At 35.9% G+C, this 20,565-nt stretch overlaps 3 protein-coding genes across 3 annotated transcripts; all 3 read right to left on the bottom strand.

Moving 5' to 3' along the window:
- Positions 1-4,912: 4,912 nt before the first annotated feature.
- On the bottom strand, positions 4,913-6,951 carry LOC143568428 (uncharacterized). Its single transcript, XM_077054589.1, has 3 exons — positions 6,927-6,951; positions 6,252-6,408; positions 4,913-5,709 (listed from the first exon to the last, which is right to left on the bottom strand). Exons 2-3 carry the CDS (start codon positions 6,373-6,375, stop codon positions 5,132-5,134), a joined length of 702 nt encoding a protein of 233 aa, XP_076910704.1. The 5' UTR covers positions 6,376-6,408; positions 6,927-6,951; the 3' UTR covers positions 4,913-5,131.
- A 1,946-nt stretch (positions 6,952-8,897) lies between these two features.
- Positions 8,898-11,517, bottom strand: LOC143568427 (calmodulin-like). The gene is made up of 2 exons (XM_077054588.1): positions 11,414-11,517; positions 8,898-9,400 (listed from the first exon to the last, which is right to left on the bottom strand). The coding sequence occupies exons 1-2, from the start codon at positions 11,487-11,489 to the stop codon at positions 9,027-9,029; spliced, it is 450 nt and encodes a 149-aa protein (XP_076910703.1). The 5' UTR covers positions 11,490-11,517; the 3' UTR covers positions 8,898-9,026.
- Positions 11,518-13,842: 2,325 nt separating this feature from the next.
- LOC143568426 (amino acid transporter AVT1A-like) lies at positions 13,843-18,011 on the bottom strand. The gene is made up of 12 exons (XM_077054587.1): positions 17,811-18,011; positions 16,773-17,059; positions 16,479-16,693; positions 16,353-16,376; positions 16,082-16,262; positions 15,781-15,997; positions 15,245-15,378; positions 15,132-15,153; positions 14,895-15,040; positions 14,324-14,367; positions 14,176-14,238; positions 13,843-14,063 (listed from the first exon to the last, which is right to left on the bottom strand). The coding sequence occupies exons 1-12, from the start codon at positions 17,981-17,983 to the stop codon at positions 13,971-13,973; spliced, it is 1,599 nt and encodes a 532-aa protein (XP_076910702.1). The 5' UTR covers positions 17,984-18,011; the 3' UTR covers positions 13,843-13,970.
- Positions 18,012-20,565: the final 2,554 nt, after the last annotated feature.

Raw genomic sequence — 20,565 nt, 5'->3', positions numbered from 1 at the left:
AATCAATTAATGTCAATTACTTGTCTATTAGAAACATACGAGTGACTTTATTTTTGTTGTTTTGGGTGAAAACTTCTTGTAGGAGGTGTTATCCATCTTAGAATCTCTCATCATATACAACTAATGTTATAAACAAGTTGTTGGTAATTAAGATCGGACGTTTCCTATTAGCTTCTAATGAACAAAAATGAGCTTCGTCCATTTTTATTTATTTTATTAAAAATCAATTATATAATGAGTATTTTACAATTTTCTTTTACTATAATTTAAAAATTACGATAATGTTTCTACTCTAAACTTAAATGTAACATATATCACTGTTTTATTTTGAACGACCAACAAATCTTTCAAATAAACCACTGACTAAAGATACAATAGCCTTTTAATTCGGGAAAAACTCTCACCAACTAAACTCTCAACGCCTATGAATACTCGCTCAAAGACACGATAGTGCGGTGAGATAAACTCGTTTAGTTCATGGATCCAACTGGTGAACGCCACATACTCGCCCATCATTACCATGGTGTCACTAAAACTAATGCTAGGGGTAGTAATATGAAACGATAAGTTTCTTTTTTTACCATTCCACCGCCCACTCATTATCAATAGATACATCCCTTAAAAAGTTACTGCTAAATACGTCAAGTCATATATGAGTTTGAACCCTAACTTCTAAAGAAGTGACTTATCTAAAATAATTTAAATTTAAAAAATATCTAATTCAATAAAAAAAAAACTAAAAATAAATTATGAAGGAAACATGGGGATCTTTCCAATGTGGTACAGTAGAAAGGAGTTTGGGTTTCTCAATGGAGACTCAAGTTTAATTCTCACTTACAACATTTTGGGAGACATGGGTGACTCAATGAATAAAGAGATCTTTGTGATTTTCAGTTCGATCCTGAGGGTATCCTGGTTTTATCACCAGTGGGCCTTCGGGTGGGTGGGTTTTTCCTAGAACTGGAGATAACTTGAAGACGCTTAAGGGCTCCCGTACGACTGTGTTGGGCTAGCTAGCGGCGGCCTTTAGCCATTGGGTCACCCCGTACGGCGTACTTGTTCGCGGTTAAAAAAAAAAGGATCTAAAGTAGCACGTTGGACTAAATCCAAAATTCTGTCTCATCTTCAGTCTTGTGTTTGTGTTCTGACAACACATGTTCCACGTGAACCAGATTTCGGCGGCCATTGAAAACAGAAAGGATGATCATATTATTGAAGAAGCAAGCAATCGTCGAAATGTAGAGTAACATCAACTATTTTCCAACCTTTTATGCATTTTCAATATTCCTTTCGTAGACTTTAATTCAATAAATAAAATTAATGTTTATCGACGAAGAAATTAATTTTCTCTTGTGACGCGTCGAATCAAAGTAGCTTAGCTTAGCTTCCTTTCTTTTCCTTAATGTTTCCTCCTTTTTGGTTCTTCATTTCTCTGTTTTGTTGGATTTCGTTTCATCTCACGTAAGTCTTCTGGCTCTTTATTAATTACTGCTACTTTATTTTTTCTCTCTGGATTTTATTTCCATATATTGTAAAGTAACCAGGGAACTTCTGCATTCAAGGTATAACTCTTCATTTTACTACGTTTTATAATCTTTCATACCTTTTTTTTTGTTTATTGGATTTTTATAATCCCTGTTGACGAGTATTGGTCGATAATAATGATCCTTATTCATTTTATCACCACTGGCGGTCTCAAATTTAAAAAAGTTGGCCGCCAATGGTCCTCCGTTAAAAAGGACTTAACGGCGATATATTTTTTCCGAATTTCAAACTAATTAGTGTTTAACATTACCCTTAGTTCGAAAGGAGGATACGGGTCGATTGATATAAAAGTTACTTCGAAACGGTGCTCCAAAACGCCGAAACAATGCTTCAATTTGGGTATTTGAACTTTCAATCAACAAAAATCAAGTCGTTTGGATCATCGTTTCGAGCTAAGTTTTACATCAATCGACTCGTATCCTCCTTCTGATCAAAAACCCTAAAACATTAGTTTGAAATTCGGAAAAAAATATACCGCCGTTAAGTCCTTTTTAACGGAGGACCATTGGCGGCCAACTTTTTTAAATTTGGGACCGCAGTGGTGATAAAATGAATAAGGATTATTATCGGCCAATACTCGTCAATAGGGATTATTAAAATCCAATAAACCTTTTTTTTTAATGTTTCATTCCAGGTCTATTTTGCCATAACCTGTTTTTTTGACCCGAACAAAATTTGATAGTTTTCACAAAACGACTTGTTTTGACCTGTTAGCCGATGCCAAACCTATTTTGATCATAGCAAAATTTGATACTTTTTTAAAACGACCTGTTTTGACCCAAACCTGTTGACCGCTACAACCCAAACCAGTTTTTACCTTAACAAAAGTTGTTTTTTCTTTTAAATTTAAAATGATCCGGTTTGACCTGTTTGTTGACCCAGACCTGTTTGGAACCTGAACAAATTTGATACTTTTTATAAACGGCGCGTTGTGACCCAAACCTGTTTGACCAATTGGTGTTTTGATCCATTAGCTGACCCGAACCTGTTTTGACCTAAACAAAATTGATACTTTTTCAAAACAACATACTTTGACCTGTTAGCTGTTTTGACTCGTTAGTTGACCCATACCTTTTTTGACCAGTTTTGCGAAGCTTAAATTTATTCCCATGGTGCTAGTAACATACGGTGCCAAGGTTCTAGTAATTGATACAGTGTGCATTTCTATATCTTGTTCTTTTAGCATCTCATGCCATGTTTTATTCTTAACCTCAATGCATTTGGAAAGAAACACATTTATGAAAGTCTTTAATTTTATTTTACGCAAAGCATAAACTCATACGCGCTTTCTTGGTTCATATAGGTTTCAGGTGAACAAAAAATCTCAAAAAAAGTTAAAGAAAAGAATCAATCTTTGCAAGCAAAAAAGATTAGAGTACTTACAAAATGTTCTGAAGTTATAAACTGGTTAGACAAGAATGGTACATAAAGACCAAGATCTAGTCAAACATGGCACAAATTTGCCGAGTTATCTTCTTCGGTGTGAGGGTAAAACCGGAAACACCCTTGAAAAAACTATTAACTTTGGAGTTCTTGATTGGAACCATATAGAAAAGTGGAAGTCAAACACAAAAGTCAAACTGGAAACCGGGCCCGGTAGATTATATCCATCTGGAAACAAAAAACACTCCCAGTCAGATGATCGACAACCATCAAGCGGTTCCTTCAATTCATCTCTCAGTAAGAAGTTCAACATTACCCTTGAGAAGCTTTCGAAAAGTTTTATTATCAAAACAAGTTCAACATATAAACATTTGAAGTCCGGGCTGGTAACTTATAAATTTTCACAAGATTCACACAATTCAACAGTTCATGAGATGGAACCGAATAATGAATCCCGTGTAACGTGAAGGCTCTTCTAAAGCTAACAATGAATAATGGAATCCCGTGTAATGTGAAAGCTCTTCTAAAACTTACGTTGAATAATGGAATCCCGTCTTTTAAACTTATGGAAGAAAACTGCAGCAACATGTTAATTGCTGATCTGAAAAAGTTACCATCTGGGAAAGATAATACAAGCTTAACTTACACGTTCTATTCGGTTCATAATATTAATAAAAAGAACGAACTTTGGAAGAATCAAGATTCGTTAAAAGATTCTGGATTCGGTTACAACATTGTTGGAAACATGAAGATTTCTAGTTCTTATCATGCCGAATTTAGTGGGTTAGAAAGGGATTTGTTTGTAGTGAGAGAAGCTGTTTTATATGGTCCAGATCGCACGAAAAGCTTGGAGCTTGCAGGTACTATTGTGAAGAACATAAGCAAGGAAAATAATGGTTGCTTAGGGAGCTCAAAGAGCACGGTGGTTGTTATTCCTGGTGGAAGTCATAGTTTACCGAACAATGGTCAACCGTCTTCGTTGATTGACAGGTGGCGTTCGGGTGGAATATGTGATTGTGGCGGTTGGGATGTTGGTTGTGAGTTGGGAGTTGGGAGTTCTTACTAAACAGAATGAAATGAGTGAAGTTTCAGATTCGTCTGCATTGGATTGTCTTGATCTTTGTTACCAGGTACACGATCGTGTTTCCATTTTGAGTAATGTTTCTTTTTGGGTCGATTTGGTTGCGGTTCAACTTAAACGGGTTGAATTAAAATAAGTTTGACTAATTGGGAACGGGCCAAATCAAATAATGGTTGACTGATCAGGAAACGGGTCAAATGACTCAAATCCATTAAAGTTTGACTGATCAGGAAACGGGTCAAATCTATAAGTTTGACTGATTGGGAAAACGGGTCAAATCAGATAAATTTTACTAACCGGAAAACGGGTCAAATCAGATAAGTTTGACCAATCAGGAAAACAGGTCAAATCAGAAAATTTTAAACGGGTCAAGTGAGTTGAACAGGTAATTTATATGATATTAAGTGTAAAGTTGCTTGATTGCAGGGAAAACACAAGAAACATGCTTTTAGGTTGGCTGCACTTGTGAATGGATTTTACTCACTTGAATACAATGCATCATCAATGTCATCCTTACAAGCATTCTCCATTTGTGTTGCAGTTATAAGTAGCCAAAATCTAACTCACATATTCCAAGTTAATCATCTTCAAGATGCTAATGATTTTATTAAACCCATAATGACAAGACATCGAAAAGTCAAAAGTCAAACCAATGTACATCCACCCGTCTCACGGATTAGGAGCACATAGTATTATATTTTCTTTTATTACATTTGGTTAAACTTGTTATGTTTAGAAATTCGATTTATAGAGCATGTGCATCCAACAAAATAGTACTAGCTAGTAGCTACAAATGTGTAAGCTTCGTTTGTTCTTTATCGAAACCTACCAATATTTTCAACTTGCGAATGACACACGAGTAAACCAAATATACAAGTCTTAGTCACATATCTCGGATTTATTTCTGACACGACATTATAGGTATAACACGTCCAAGAAAAATGAAACACATATGAACACAATCTCACACAAGTTTTATAATAGCCGACAATATTAGTTTCAAAACATCCATCCAAACAAGGACTACATATGTTTTCTTTCCAAACGGGCCAAGCGAGTAACTAGACCGAAAACAAAAACAACTTATTCTTAACACCAACTACTATCTAATCGAAACAGTCTCTAAGCTTCACAATCAACATAAGAAGCATGATGAACACATATAAACCATCGACCATCAATCTTCTCAAAAACATTAGTCGCATACTGTTTCCCCCAACTTTTACCCCTCGTTTTCACCATCTCAACACACCGAACAAACCCCGTATCACCTCTAACATAAACCTGAACATCCTTCACTTCAATTAATAACGGAAATTCATAATCCGCCCACACGTATTCCCAACTTCCCATCACAAGGTCATATCCTGATATGCCACTAACACCCGGATGCACCACACACGCATTTTCACTTTTTGACCATAATGCTTGCATTGCAGCTAGATCACCGTTTCTAAACGAGTTGTAAAAGCGTGTATTTGCTGCTAAAACCGCGGTTTTGTTGTCATCTTGTATGAGTTTAAGGTTGTCTCGGATTTTGGCTGCTTGGCTGTAGTTTTCTTGTTGAATCGCGGTTTGTAGTTCCTGTTCTAGGGTCTGTTCGTCTAAGGTTATGTTATCATTGTTTAAGGTTTGTTCTGAATCTTCTCTTTTGGCTTTACATGGGTTTTGAAAACATGAAGATGTGTTTCTCAAAGGTACTGCACTGAACCGGTATGAAATTAGATGAAATGATAATATTTTTCATCGATGACATTTATTTAATAAAATACGAGTCATCTTTAAGATTTCATCATAATAAAACCCCTCAAGTTTAAAACACATTGAAGGGTAAAAAGATTATAGTTCATACATAATATCGTATTTTAATTAACATCAAATATACCAATTTAAAGTACTTAAAATTTCAAATTTACGAGTTTCTTCAAATAAAATTTATAATATGACAAATATACCCTTCTTTTTCTCCTTACACTCCAAACTCTCGTATCCTAATGCACGGTATAAATGCCATAAATTTAAAAACGGGTCTATTTGATATTATGATTTCTCTGTTAAATTTTGTTGGGTAAATATGATATTATACCAACTTTTATTTGACATACATGATCTCATAATAGTGTAATCACATTCAAAACCTTTGAAATAACTGTAAATTTTGAGTTTGAAATAGCTACTTGTAAACAAATTAACAGAAAAGCAAGCCTGCAAACAGCAATAATATAAAGCATAAAACACTTACTAGGAAATCCCATTTGCTTGCTGACACGAAAACCAGAAAAATGTTCAACCGATTTGTATTGCTTACGAGACTGCAATGAAATATTATTTTTTCCTTGAAAACTATTTATACAAGAACATGGCATGCTGCTAAGATCTTTGTTATTGCACCAGCTCCCCTGAATTTAAAAGAAATAGCGTAAGATACACGGTGGGGAAAAAAAACTAACTTTAATCTTGTATACTTTTGTGTAAAGAGCATCACACACACACACACACACACACATATATTTGTCTATAAAGAACAAACTTGCATGCATATTATGAAATTATAATCATGTGATGCATTGAACCAAAATTAATATTTCAACCAACTAAGGGGCTGTTTGTCAGAGTTCTTTTAACGGTTAAGTTAGATATGCTGAATGATTCTGAGGCTACCTCTTAATTAATAAATCAGGTCTTATTGAAGAATATTAGCACACCAATTTATTATTAGCAAGCAGATGATAAGAAATCAAAGTCTTATTCAATTTGCACCATGCTTAAAGCCAAAATTGAGCAATCAAACAGCTAATTGACAAAAAAAAAGCTATTGCTACATCTCAGTAGAAGAAATCTGCTAGAGTCTAATGAAATGCAAGCAATATCATAAGTTCAAATGATAAGTTAGGAGAAAATAGGATATGGAGCTTACACTGTTGATTGCGAATGGTCGGATAATCCGATCCATGAATATGATAGAATTTGATTTCAACTGAGTAGTTGGTAGTTAGTTAAGAATAAGCAGCTGCCACAAATTTTAGGGTTTGTGGCAAAATCCAAATATAAAATTATATCCAAAGTAACACCAACATAACCGAACTTAACTGGTTTGACATCAGTTTGGGAACGCCCACTATTGAAAACGAAAACGGTTGAAACCGAACCAAACTGGTTTCTAACTAGAACTGGGTTTTATATCCAATCGATTCTTTTCTACTTGGAAACCTGGTTAAGCAGATAAACTGGTTTTGACAAATTGACCAAAATCGATTAGTGGGTGATGTGTCATCATTTTATTGGTTTAGCCTTTTGTTTTGATTTTTTTAATATTATAAGTTAATTGAAATAATGGAGAATTGTGGGTAGAGGTGGGCAAATAAACCGGTTAATCGAACCGATCCGAAAATCAACCGAAACCGAACCGGTTTGAAACTGATTATGTAGAAATCGGTTTTCGGAACCGGTTTGTTACTTTCTCCACCAAAATCGGTTCCAAACCTATTAATCAAACCGAAACCGGCTAAAACCGGGCAAAAATCAAACCGAAACCGATCGTATCATGATAAGCAACCAGTTTCAACCCGAACTTAAACCGCTAATAAACTGATTTCGACTTTTGTTGACCAAATCGAACCGGTTTTGAATTTTAAACCGGTTTGTACACTTCTAATTGTGGGTATAACATGTGGCCGGTTGTAAGGGTGAATGTTGAAGGAAGTGATGAGGTGACAAAACATTAAAAAAGAAGAGTCATGGGTATAACACGTGGCTTAAGGTGAGAGGAGGCATTGGCCATTTGATTATTAGCGTGTGTTCACTATATAGACTTTCAAAAATAAACGTTGGGTATGGATTATGATTGATTTGTGGTGATCACTTGACTCTTCTCACTACATAAGATTTGTTTGCGTAACTTTTTCTAGGTATCAAAAATTGAAACTTGGAAGTAATTGAAATTTAAAGTGACTTTTTGAAATTTGTGAAAAAGGATTAGAAATTTAAAGGAGTTAGAATGTATCTAATTAAATTGGACGTGTAATGAATTTAAGTGACAATAGCTTAAAGAAATTGAAATATATTATTGTGGCGTAAGGCGTAACCTTTCAATCTCGTCACTAGGGGCATGCAAGAAACTGAAAAAATCTATCTGAAACCAAAATAATCGAAAAAATCCAAACTGAAAAACCGACGGTTTGGTTTTATGTTTTTGTAAATACCGAACTTATGCTTCGGCTTTGGTTTTGAATGAAATAAAAACCGAAAAAACCGAATTTCTAAATTTCATATGTTTATTTTTTATTTTAAATGATTAATAAGAATTTAATAAATATATAACTCGAATATTTTTGACCAAATGTATAATTATCAATTATTTAACAATTAACAAAATTATTTTATATTCATTATTTTCCCCAACTTTTTTTTCGGCCTAAAAATTCGAGGTCAAATGAAAAAAACCAAAACCAAAACGAAAACCGAAAAAACCAAAACCAAACGGTTTTGAAAATTTAAAAACCGAAGTTTTGGTTTTTGGTTTGGTTTTAGCTTAAAGCCGCACCGAACAGCACCACACACACCCTTGCGCCCTCACCCCTAAGCTCTAAACTGTCAACCGCCCTCACCTCTAAGCCCTAAACTGTCAACCAAACCGTTGAACAACCTGCCAAACTGACCGGCCTCACCTCCAAGCCCTAAACATATGACACGGCCATGGAATGTATGAATCTAAAACCTGCCAAACTGAACAACTTGTTTTGGTTTAGACGGTTTAATCCGTTTCACAAGTCTATTAACTCCCCTTCATACGATATGATCGGTTTCGATTTTCGAAGCAATACCAAAGTGGAACAAAATGCCTAAGAACAAAACACCACTGTCTTACCATACGACAATAAAACCAAAAAAGAAACAAAAGTGAAAAACACTTGTCAAAATAACACTCAAAAGATGCATAATCAAACATATAATCCATGGCCTAAAATCATCCTTTTTGTCCTTCCAAAACAAAAAACCAGATTAAAAAAAAAGATCATCACTTGGCCATCATAACCTTAACAAACTCCTGATAGTTGATTTGACCGTCCCCGTCCACATCAGCTTCCCGGATCATTTCATCAACTTCTTCATCAGTTAGCTTTTCACCAAGATTTGTCATCACATGACGAAGCTCAGCAGCAGAAATGAACCCGTTCTGATCCTTATCAAAAACTCTAAACGCTTCCTTCAGTTCTTCCTCTGAGTCGGTATCCTTCATCTTTCTAGCCATTAAATTTAAAAACTCTGGAAAGTCAATGGTCCCGTTTCCATCAGCATCAACTTCATTTATCATGTCCTGCAACTCAGCTTCGGTTGGATTCTGCCCTAATGATCTCATCACAGTTCCGAGCTCCTTTGTCGTAATGCAACCTGTAATAAATCCACATAATTATTATTTTATTCCGTGTCACCATTTAAATTTGAAAATAAAAGGGATATGTCAACATTAGTAACATGGTAACCGGTAAAAACCCAAATTTCATAACACTGGTACATATCTAATTAAAGTTGAGTGACTTTAATGAACCAGTTAAAAAACTTGGGGTTACTGATGGCGTTTTTTTCCGTTTTTATAATGAAACAATTGAATACTTTGTTCACGTGTTTTACCAATGAAGTGAAACTGTTTCTAATTTGACTTGGTTAAACTTGTACGATAAGTTTAACCGATAATTAGAATATAGGGCAGCAATATGGACATGCTGAAACGGGTATTTTGTGGGGCCCATAGACTTCTTTGTCCTGTCCTTTAACGTTTAAAAACAATTAATGTGTTAAGTATGATTATGGGAACAACTTTACTACAATGATAAGATGAGAATCTTAATAAAATGCTTTAAGGGGTTGTACAAACTAAAGGTAGTCTTTACACAACTTTCAGCCCGCTTGACCCGTTTCCTTTTCAGCTAAATATCTTTTTTGACCCACTTTAACATTAAGCACTTTTCGTTTGTAACACAATGTGCTCATTTTGAGTGTTTTCCATGATGCCTAACCCTTTAAGAAAATTAGATAAACTCAACAAAACTTAAAGTTATAATGCAGGCTAATTGAAAAGCAGACAAGAAGGTTATTAAATTAAAGTGCAAATAGATAGAATGGACTCATAGCATTGGCTAGAAGTAATATGACATTCCCACAGAAACACACTATTTAAGACATCAACAAACTCTGTCAAAAGAGCTAGGAAAAAGTACTTATTCTTTAGTTATGCATCAAACAATTATAATTATATTGAGAAAACAATAAAACTTAAAACTCATTTAACCAAAAGCATGTGTTTTATCATTATCATTCTCTTGTAGACCAAATGTAGACAGTCATAATTATCATTCTCATTTAACCAAAATTATAATTATATTGAAGTAATATGACAGTCCACGGAAACAAACTATTTAAGACATCAATTAACAATGTCAAAAAAGCTAGGAAAAAGTACTTATTCTTCGGTTACTTATGCATCAAACAATTATAATTATACTGAGAAACAATAATAAAATTATTCAGATCATTATCGAATTCAAGTAGAGATGCTTTAGACTCATTTAACAAAGAGCATGTGTTTTATCATCATCATTCTCTTGTAGACCAAAATTAGCATAAACATTCATAAGAACAAGGCAACACCATAACTGTTTACTTCTATTCCTGTCCACTTTGATCTTTTTACATGAATAGCATTTAAAGGCCTATCCTACCACTTAACGCTGATTAATACTCCTGAAATGCATCACTCAGTTACAAACACCATAAGAAAACATAACTCATGGATAGACCTATTTTTATATTCTTAAAATCACATAAATCCAATAAAATCACCTTCAGATTCTTAAAAAAATAAGCAGATAATTATTCAAATCAAATCAAACACAGATTCACCCTAAATCGACAAAACGAAAGCTAATCTAAACTAAATCGTGAAGTCGCGTACACACAAACACGATTACAAACACTAATCCGTCAATATCGAAGCGGCCAACCGAAAGAAGATAGATCATAGATCACATCACATTGATTGTTGATTCCAAAACTATGTCCAATGATCTGATCATAGTTACACACACCATACCTCATAGATAGACCTAAATTTCAACTAATTTATCCGATTATCATTCATTTCTATATATATATATATATATATATATATATATATTCTCTTCCTCTTGTATATTCTCAAGATCACATAGGCATCAAATTCGTAACACAATTGTAGAAGCGGATAACCGTTCGTTCAAATCAGATCAAACACAAATTCACTCCTAAATCGACAAAACGAAACCTAAATCATGAAGTCCGTACAAACAAACACAATCACAATCACAAGCCCTAATCCATGAATAAAGTTGAATAATAATATACAGAAAGAAAAGAAGGCGTAGGTACCATCGCCATCCTTATCGAAGAGGCTGAAGGCTTCCTTGAACTCGGAGATCTGATCTTCGGTCAGCTGATCCGCCATTGAGAAAGAAAGAGAGGTGGCTCCGATGAGAATGAGAGAAATAGAAATGAAATGAAATGAAATGAATGTATGTATGAATATGATATTATTATTATTATTATTAGTGGTGCACTGTTTCTTCCTTACTTTTCATCGGTTTATCAATTTCGTCGCATCCGTTTTCACCGCTTGGCCCTCTTTTTATCTTTCTTCTATTATTGTCATTTTCCTCTTGTTTTTTTCTTTAATAATCAATCATTAACTAAAATATATTCAAGTTAAATATATTAGGGTCCTGCTAGCGACACCGAGATACCCCCCCATATAGGTCTATACAGGGGGTATATGGGACCCGTATAGCCCCATACGTGATGTATTGGTTGGATTTTAGCAAAAATGTGTGGGTGTCTCTATAATTCCCCATATATTAACTAAACTCATACTGAATCCGAGAAGTAGAGGTGCACAAATCGGTTTAAAACATAAAGCCGGTTTAGGTTGAAATTGGTTCGGTTTGGTTAACAAAAGTCAACCAGTTTATAATCGGTTTCAGTTCGGGTTGAAACCGGTTTCTTGACTAGGTTACGAATAGGTTTCGGTTCAGGTTTTGGTCGGTTTCGGTTCGGTTAACCGGTTTGGAATCAGTTTGGTGGAGAAAATTACAAACCGGTTTCAAACTTACGATTTTAATCGGTTTCAAACCGGTTTGGTTTCGGTTCGATTCTCGGGTCGATTCAAATAACCAGTTTACTTGGGCCAAGAGTATTTGTATAGATGGAATATGAACACGAACCTTTGTAGTTCGATTTAGTAGTTATTGGTTACTTGTTTAGGATTTCATTGCGGACTCTTCGATTGGCATTCCATCTATTTCAAATTCTTTGGTTATTCTACTTCTAAGTTATAAATGCTTATTTATTCTACTAATTTTATGAACTGATTTCAAGTTCGATCGATTCAACAGTTGTTCTTCAATCAATTCTACCGTTCTTGTTCTATTGATTCTACATGTGTTTGATGGCATCCATCGTTTTCAATTATGAACAAATAAAGATGATAATATTCCTTTAGTTATAGAATTTTATTTATTTATTTATTTTAGTTTTTAGGTCAAATACTCGAAACTAGATAAAACCCGAATTCAAAGAACCTAGGAGAGATTAGGGTTAGGTTTTGATTCTAGATTTAAATTTCTTAAACCCGAAAAAACTAACCAGGGAAACCTGGAAGTGCAACACAAAGAGCACCACTTATTAAAGGTGGATAGTTCAAATCTTGCAAAATGTGTATAGATTTTCGTCACGCGATTTAGTTAGGGCCTGAAAAATTAATTTGAGCACAAGCTATTAATACATAAGTTGCAACCAATAGAACCTTTTCAAGTTGAAGCAAGTCATTCAATTTGACCGGTTTGAGATTTAAGTGGTTGGTTTTCTCTTATTGACGATTTAACAAATACTGTCTGATTTATTTGAAGGTTGTTAATGGTTATGTAAACCAAACTGGTAGCCTATATTGTTTTATGTTATAATCATGAACTAGCTTTATCATTTTTGAAAATATTAAAACAAACCTATAGTTTTGGAAAAGAAAAGCATTAGTTCCAAGTGCTCGAGGTAGAAGTTTTGTATAAATGTATCGTCATGCTATTAAGTATTTTGATTTAAATTCTTTTCTTTCTAAGAGGTAGAATAGAATAACCCGGTTGAAGCGTAATGATCATACGTCTGTAAAGCCGGTAAGATTGGCCAGTTTCATTTGTCACTTCTCAAAATTATAGTTAGATGTTAAGTAAATTTTTTTTTTTAGTCAAAACCAGACATTAGCACCTATAACTTTGGTTGTAATTTTTTTCAAACCTAATCCCGTTAAGCAATAACTAGTTTGTCGATTTTTCAATTCTGTTTTCTAGCTAATCATTTTTAAATCATAAATGCATTTTAATTAATCGGTTTTTCCAATTTTTATTAACAAAAAAGTATACTAATTGGCCTCTTATCGCCCATTCCCAAACCACTTGAATAAACTGTGAAGGACTTTACTAGGCTGCATCCTAAAATTGCTAATAATCATGTGTGAAAAAAACAACAAAAAGAATTGATCCATCACAACACATATGGGTCAAGTTTACCAATAACAAGTTCTCATTATCACTAAAAGAAAACACATAAAATTAACAACAAAATATTAGATTTCACTGAAAGATCACTAAATTAAGAAGAAAGAGAATTACAATTATACATTCGAAGATAGAACATACGAACTGTCATCCACCTTTTTCTTTAATTACAACAACAAAACATGCTAACAGTTTCGGCTATGCAAAACACAGTTAAGTATGGTATAATATCGTGCCAACTGACGGCTAGCAATATAAAACCAGAGCTCAAATCAAACGTGACCAAACTTTCAACTCATAGCATCTATGCTAGATCATTCAATGACGTTTATATATCTGAAGTATACAAGTAGAACCGCACAAACAAAGAAGATTGTCATTTTTCATAGTTGATTAGCGATATCTGCCAAAGACGAATATGTCCCCACAATCATGCAGATGATTGCCAACACCATAATGGATACACTCAAACCAATCTGCATAAGTTTTAACCAACAACATTGTCAAACAGATACTAAGAAGACAAGAAGCTAGTACTATGAAGTCTTGTATCATGTTTGACTACAAAAGTCAAAGAAGACATCTTACCTGCATAGTGGTGGCCTGGCTCCCATTGATTCTCAAAAAACATGCAGCCGGTAATATGAGGGACTGCACCATATACAAAGGACCAATCGGGTTAAAGAGTATGCATTTGAAATGTGTTACTAGCTTGAACTCAAAACCGAATGCTTACCGTCAAAATACAAAGAACCGAACCCATTAAAGCCATCACAAGACCTGTATTCAAGAAACACAAGAAAACGAGCAATTTGATTAGATGAACAATAAGAGGTATGAAAGTTAAATAAGAACATAACTTGTCTCTAGTATTGTATAGGAAAACACTATGCAAATTTTCATTTGAGATATTTAACTTTTTTATGTAGTAAAAAAAGACTTTATCACGTCTAGGTTAACGGTCAACATTTTATCGATGCCACTTTTGATGATGGTGTGATGGGGCACATGGCATGTACGTCACCTTCTGATGATGATATGGACATATGGTGATATATGTGGTTTGCCACATCACTTTGAAAACATGGCACGCCATGCCACTTGCACGTCATCACGGATGACGTGACGTGGCATATATGCATGACCTAGTGACCAAAATTTTGTGGCATGAAAGCCTACAAAAATCCTTTTTAATGGATAAAAAAATTAGATACCTAAAAAATGACAAAAATAAAAATATTGTTGGGTACCTCTTGAAAATTGCATAAAGTTCATTCACCCTAAATATTACTACAATTAATACTTACCGAAGAACGGTAGAGCAAACGCAACACAAATGGAGGACGCGACTAGAGCGGCCCTTAGAATAATAAAACACCAATAACTGTTTGCAATTTTAGCAGGCAAGAGCTCTTCAATGGCACTAGCCAATGGGTTCATTAGCAAAGCATATGTATACAATGTTAGGGAAACAAATAGATTTCTTTTGAATAAACACTACACGTCTGTCATATATAAGTACCAAGTAATCATAAAAAGGATATTTGGTGAATGGATTGATAATCAGCAAAACATTAAAACAAGTTAAATTCAGTAGTTGAAAACAAAACCATGATGATGATAAAAAATAGAAATAAAAAAAGATGAACACTTACAACTGTTAACAAAGCAATTTTGGAAGCAAGTGCATCTGCAGGCATGTTTAATGTTATTTGGGACGAAGATTGTTCTCCAAACATGAGAAACCCCATAACCGCAACAAGCCCGTACATCAAAACACACAACACAAAACTGCAAAAGAATCAAGTGCAAAGTTGATAAAGATGTGTGCTCAATGATCAAAGATTCATATTATACTATATAAAAATATAGTAGTTCAAAAAGCTCTCGGCTTGCTCGAAACTTGTTCCAGTAAAGCTAGAAAAAAAGCTCGCTCAAAAACAACTCGTTTGTAAACGAGCCGAGCCAGTTCGGTTTGTTTACGAGCCGAGCCGGAGCCCAGCCTGCAACCATATCTAACATTTTTCTGTTTGACTTTTTGGGTCAAACCCGATACTCCTACATGGAAAATCGCAATAGATCTCACTACAAATCTTGTATTACTCATCAAGATCTTGCAAAAGTTACATAAAAAGTAGCTAGTTTGACAAAGATCAGAAGTCCTTTTTTACTTTAAAAGTCAAACTGACTCACCATATGATCATTGCCTTTGTAAACTTGGTTTTATCAGCCATAGACTGGTATATATTGGGAAAAACACAATGTCCCGAAAAGCAGAATCCGTACACACCAAGTGCGAAAGCAATGCCACCAAACTTAACCGGTGGACCGTTTTCATGAAAACCAACATTCACCGTCCCAAGCCAAAATACACACAACATGACCATAACAGTAGCCACAACACCAGTTGCTGCAAAATCATGTATTCATTCAATACTTTAAAGTCAATGAATTATACGAAAAATACTAATACTAGCATTAATAATAAATGTACCTGAAAGAATTGAGATCACTCGCGCGTTTTTAACCAAAAGTGTGAGTCCCATAATGACGGCTGAGAGAATGGCGTAGAAGTGAACTGAGTCCATATTAAGACCACCTAAATGCAACGATACAGCGGGAAACAAACTAGTAATATTGTCTCCTTCCAATATTATGAACTCCACACAATATGCCTGAAGTCAGATCATGGTTTATGAACATAAAAACAGTGATTAAAGTGTGTTCTTCATAATGAATTTAAGTTTAAGAAATGGTTTACTTACATAGAGTGATGTGTACAAAATGATCTGCAGGAAACAAGAAACTAGATTATTATCAAAACAGCTTCAAAGATACCAATTATCTAACTGAACTGAAATAACTGCCTGCATAAAATATCTTCAACTTACTGCTATAATTAACCGCCCGTATTTCCCAAATGCAGCTTCTCCAATATCCGGATAACTTTGAATAGTTTCTTTGCTCTCAAAGCAGTTTTTCATTAAATAAGCCGTGTAACAGCACATCACCGCAAACAAAAACAACACACCCATACCCGCCCACCCGGCTTGTGCAATTGTGTTTGGCATAGAAAGAATTCCAACTCCAACCATCACATTAACCGCTAATCCAACAGCAAAACACAAATTAAAAGGTTGTTTGATCAAACTTAAAAAAAAGAATAATAATAATAATAATCTTACAATTGAAGACAGTTTGAGTGACACTGCACCCGAATGTTATAGGAAGTTCATCAATGAGTTGATCGGGTAACGTGCCTCGCCCTGACCATGTTGATATCATTCTTGTAATTCTAGTTAAATCTTGTTTGCTATAAATCTTTGAACATTCTGACAATAACTTGGACTTGAAGTTGTCATCAAAGTTGCTATCGACCCCAGGTTCATACATTGAATATATTGAACCGGATGGTCGTCTAAGGAACCCCAAACTTGGTGTTGCGGAGATCGAGTATGGATCAAGTGTTTGCCTGTAATCAAATGGATAGTCTGTGAATGCTATGACACCTAAATAGTAGCTTTGTTAGGATTACAACCACATATGCCAAAGTGACCAACTAATTAGTTCAAATAATTTGCATTTGAAATCACTAAAACCAACTTGAGAGTATGGTTAATTCTTTTCAACTTATTTTTTGTAGAATATATGATAATGTTAAGAATACATATTAGTTAGAATTAGATACGAGTTAGTTAGTCGGTTCCACTGTTAGTATACTAGAGATCACAATACTAACAACTGAACCGACTAACTATAGTGTAACTCATTCTAACTAGTATGTATTCTTAACTAATAAGAAACTATGTGACACCTTACATAAATCCAAATCCTAGTCATACTTTCCACACGAGAGATACTAGGTCATAACAACCGACGAGTCCTAGGTGCATTGGATTTGGATGAACAGACATGAATAGTTTTCACTCGGGTAACAAATAATAAATCCATGAGCTCCTTGTTAACATGACTTGTATATAATAAAGATAGCTAGTATACTACTCTATTCCTACTATATAACATGTAAATCTAGCTAAACAACAACTACATAGTTTCTTGCCATTCATATAAAAAGTATCCAAACGAAATTATAATATCCAACATCCAAATAAGGGGCTGTTTGGTAGCCTCTTAACAGTCATTAAGAGGTTCATTCTTAATGAACCTCTTAATGACTGTTAAGAGGCTACCAAAGAGCCCCTTAAGATGAAACTAAAACTTACTTGAAACTCTGCGGCCATTGACCGGTAGCTTGAGAAGACATCGACGATCTACGACTCGAAATATCATCATTATCATCATCATCACCACTCTCATTAGCTTCAACATCATCATCATCGTCGTCGTCATCATCTTCAATCAAGTAATAATCCGTTTCCTTCTCTTTATCCGCCATAATATTCTCGTACCAAATCGAAATTCACAACAGAACCAAGATCAGAAATAAGAAAATATTGTCAATGGTCTTGATCTAAAATCTTAATGATAATATAAAGAAAGTTTGTGTGTAAGTGAACGTGGCGTGATCTTGCATCTAGTCGACCACGAGAGTTGTCTGACATGATCATGATCATCGCACGAAGACAAGATGCGAGTTGCTAAAAGATCGGAGGAGAGAGAAGATGAATCATAGGACAGTTGTCGTAGGACTGAGATGCGACGAATCAACAAGTAACATGTTTGGTTTGACATTTGATATGGTGTCCTCTTATTCGTTCATAAAAGTCGGAAATTTGATATGATCACATGCTACATGACAACGCAAGCCTGGAGAAAACAAAGATGTGTTTTATATATGTTTTATAGTTTTACCATTTATGTGGTTGATATAATTAATATTTTTAGTACACGTAAGTTTGATGTGGAACATTTAGTTTCTATATTATCTACTTATGTATACGTGTGTGCATCAAATCAAAGATATATATCACATGTGTATGCTAAGGACTTAATCATAAAAGAACATATTAAATTATTGTTAAAACAAATCTTTGCATTTTCTAAATTGTATATTTACGGCATACGTATCTCTATTTTATGCACATAAAAAAAATCACTAAACAAATTTATAGTGACATTGTCATATATTGTGTGACCCTTTAGAATCAAACTTTATTGGTACGTTGCTGAAGAGGTAGGTCCCAGTTGGACCCGCAAGACTCACCTTGAAGAGGGACGTGTGCGCAAGGACCAACTGGTTCCACAGGACCCACCATGCTCAGAGATGAAGACCTTACGCGCAGTACGCCAGCTGTTCCCGCAGGGAAAGCCTCCCAATGGTGAAGTACCCCGCCTGTCCCCGCAGCTGCGGATACAAGCCATCAGGGAAGGCTACCCGCACTAATAGCAAGGCTACACGCACAAGGCACTAACTCAATAATTCAGTGTCACCTGAAGGAATGAGCAAGGCGGGAATACTCCCGCCCAAATGAGCCAGTCCGTATGCTTCTGGAAAATCTTTTGTACTATACCTGCCAAGGTATGGACAAAATAGACAAGATCTGACCAAAGCAGCCCATGAACCAATCACAGGGTGACAGCTCACCGACAACAGTATGAGGGGCATGCTCTAGTACTGTTTGTCACTATTAGCCGCTGCCTACTCACCAACCCTTGTCGTGGCACGCACATAGCCTGCAGTTGGTGGAAAAGGAATAGTACACAGCCGGCCTGGTCACTATCAGCCGCTGTCTACCCACCAACCAGCATGGCACGTGCGTAGCCCATAGTTGGTAGAACAGGAATATTATACAGCTGGCTGTACCTGCTTGGAAACCTACTTTCGGCTATAAATACTCCAACACCTTGGAACGGTAGGATCATCTGGTATTTTACTTTCACTAGCTACTTCTCTCAATATACACTTATATTCAGAGCAATCTAGTCTGATTCTCACGCCGGAGGGTGGTCATAAGGAGGAACCCCCCCTTCTCAGTGACGAGCTCACGGTGTCTGTTTTGCAGGTCATCTGAAGAACATCCTTCTTTGCCGGACCTAACCCTCGTGGGAAACATTACTTAACCCCCAGATTATCCATAATCTACTCGGGGTCGCCTAGTGTTTCTTCATTGGCGCCATCCGTGCATAAAAGCTAGAACTAATTCAGTTTTTTCAAAACTTCTGAAAAAATGGTTAACGTTACTCCGGTCCCAAGGCCAGTAAGTGACCAAGAAACCCCGGTAACCACAACCCCAGCTACTGGGGGGAACACCGGCGGTTACACAAATTTTACGAACACTACCCCGGTTACCCAAGCCGGGGCAAGTGCAGTAAACAATATTTCACTGGGGTTCACTGATGCCTAGTTGGAGAAACAGACGAGGCTCCCTCGCCAAACACTCGATCAAGTTAAGGCGTGGGCCGAAGCACGTCAGAAGGAATTCCAAGCTGAGTTGGATGAACGCTTGCGTTCACTCCAACAGGCTGACGAATTCGGGAGCACTCGACAACAGCTCAACATGAAAAATGAGTGCGAGTACTCGGACGATGATCGGGAAGAATCCGACACTGACGCGAACCCTCGCCATAGGGCGAAAGGGAAGCGTAAAGAAACGGACTTCCAACCAAGAAGGAATTTCGGAGAAACCTTCAAACCAAGGAACGCGGGGGGAAACCCACGCGACTTCTCCAAAACCTTTAGACCAACTGCTGCAAATGCGGGAACATCCAAGTTTGCAAGGGACATTGCGGAAGCAATCGCCCCGAGAAGTGCCAAACAGATGTCCAACATCGGCACTTATGATGGTCTATCCGACCCAGACGATCACTTGAACAGATTCATAGCGGGGGCAACCGTCAGTAACTGGACGGAAGCCACGTGGTGTTATATGTTCCAGATGACGCTGGTTGGAGCGGCCAGGGCGTGGTTTGATCGTTTACCGGTCCACCACATCTATGATTGGGCGGACTTTCAACACAAGTTCAGCCAACACTTCAGTCAACAGAGGAAATATACTGAAGAGCAGTGGACGATCCTCA

The sequence above is a fragment of the Bidens hawaiensis genome, unplaced genomic scaffold (assembly GCF_021521415.1).
Source record: "Bidens hawaiensis isolate Kalapana, Puna unplaced genomic scaffold, B.hawaiensis_p1.1 tig00023990_1, whole genome shotgun sequence".
Taxonomy (NCBI): Eukaryota; Viridiplantae; Streptophyta; class Magnoliopsida; order Asterales; family Asteraceae; genus Bidens; species Bidens hawaiensis.
Note: the sequence above shows the minus strand (reverse complement) of the source record. Positions and strands in the feature narration are given on the sequence as shown.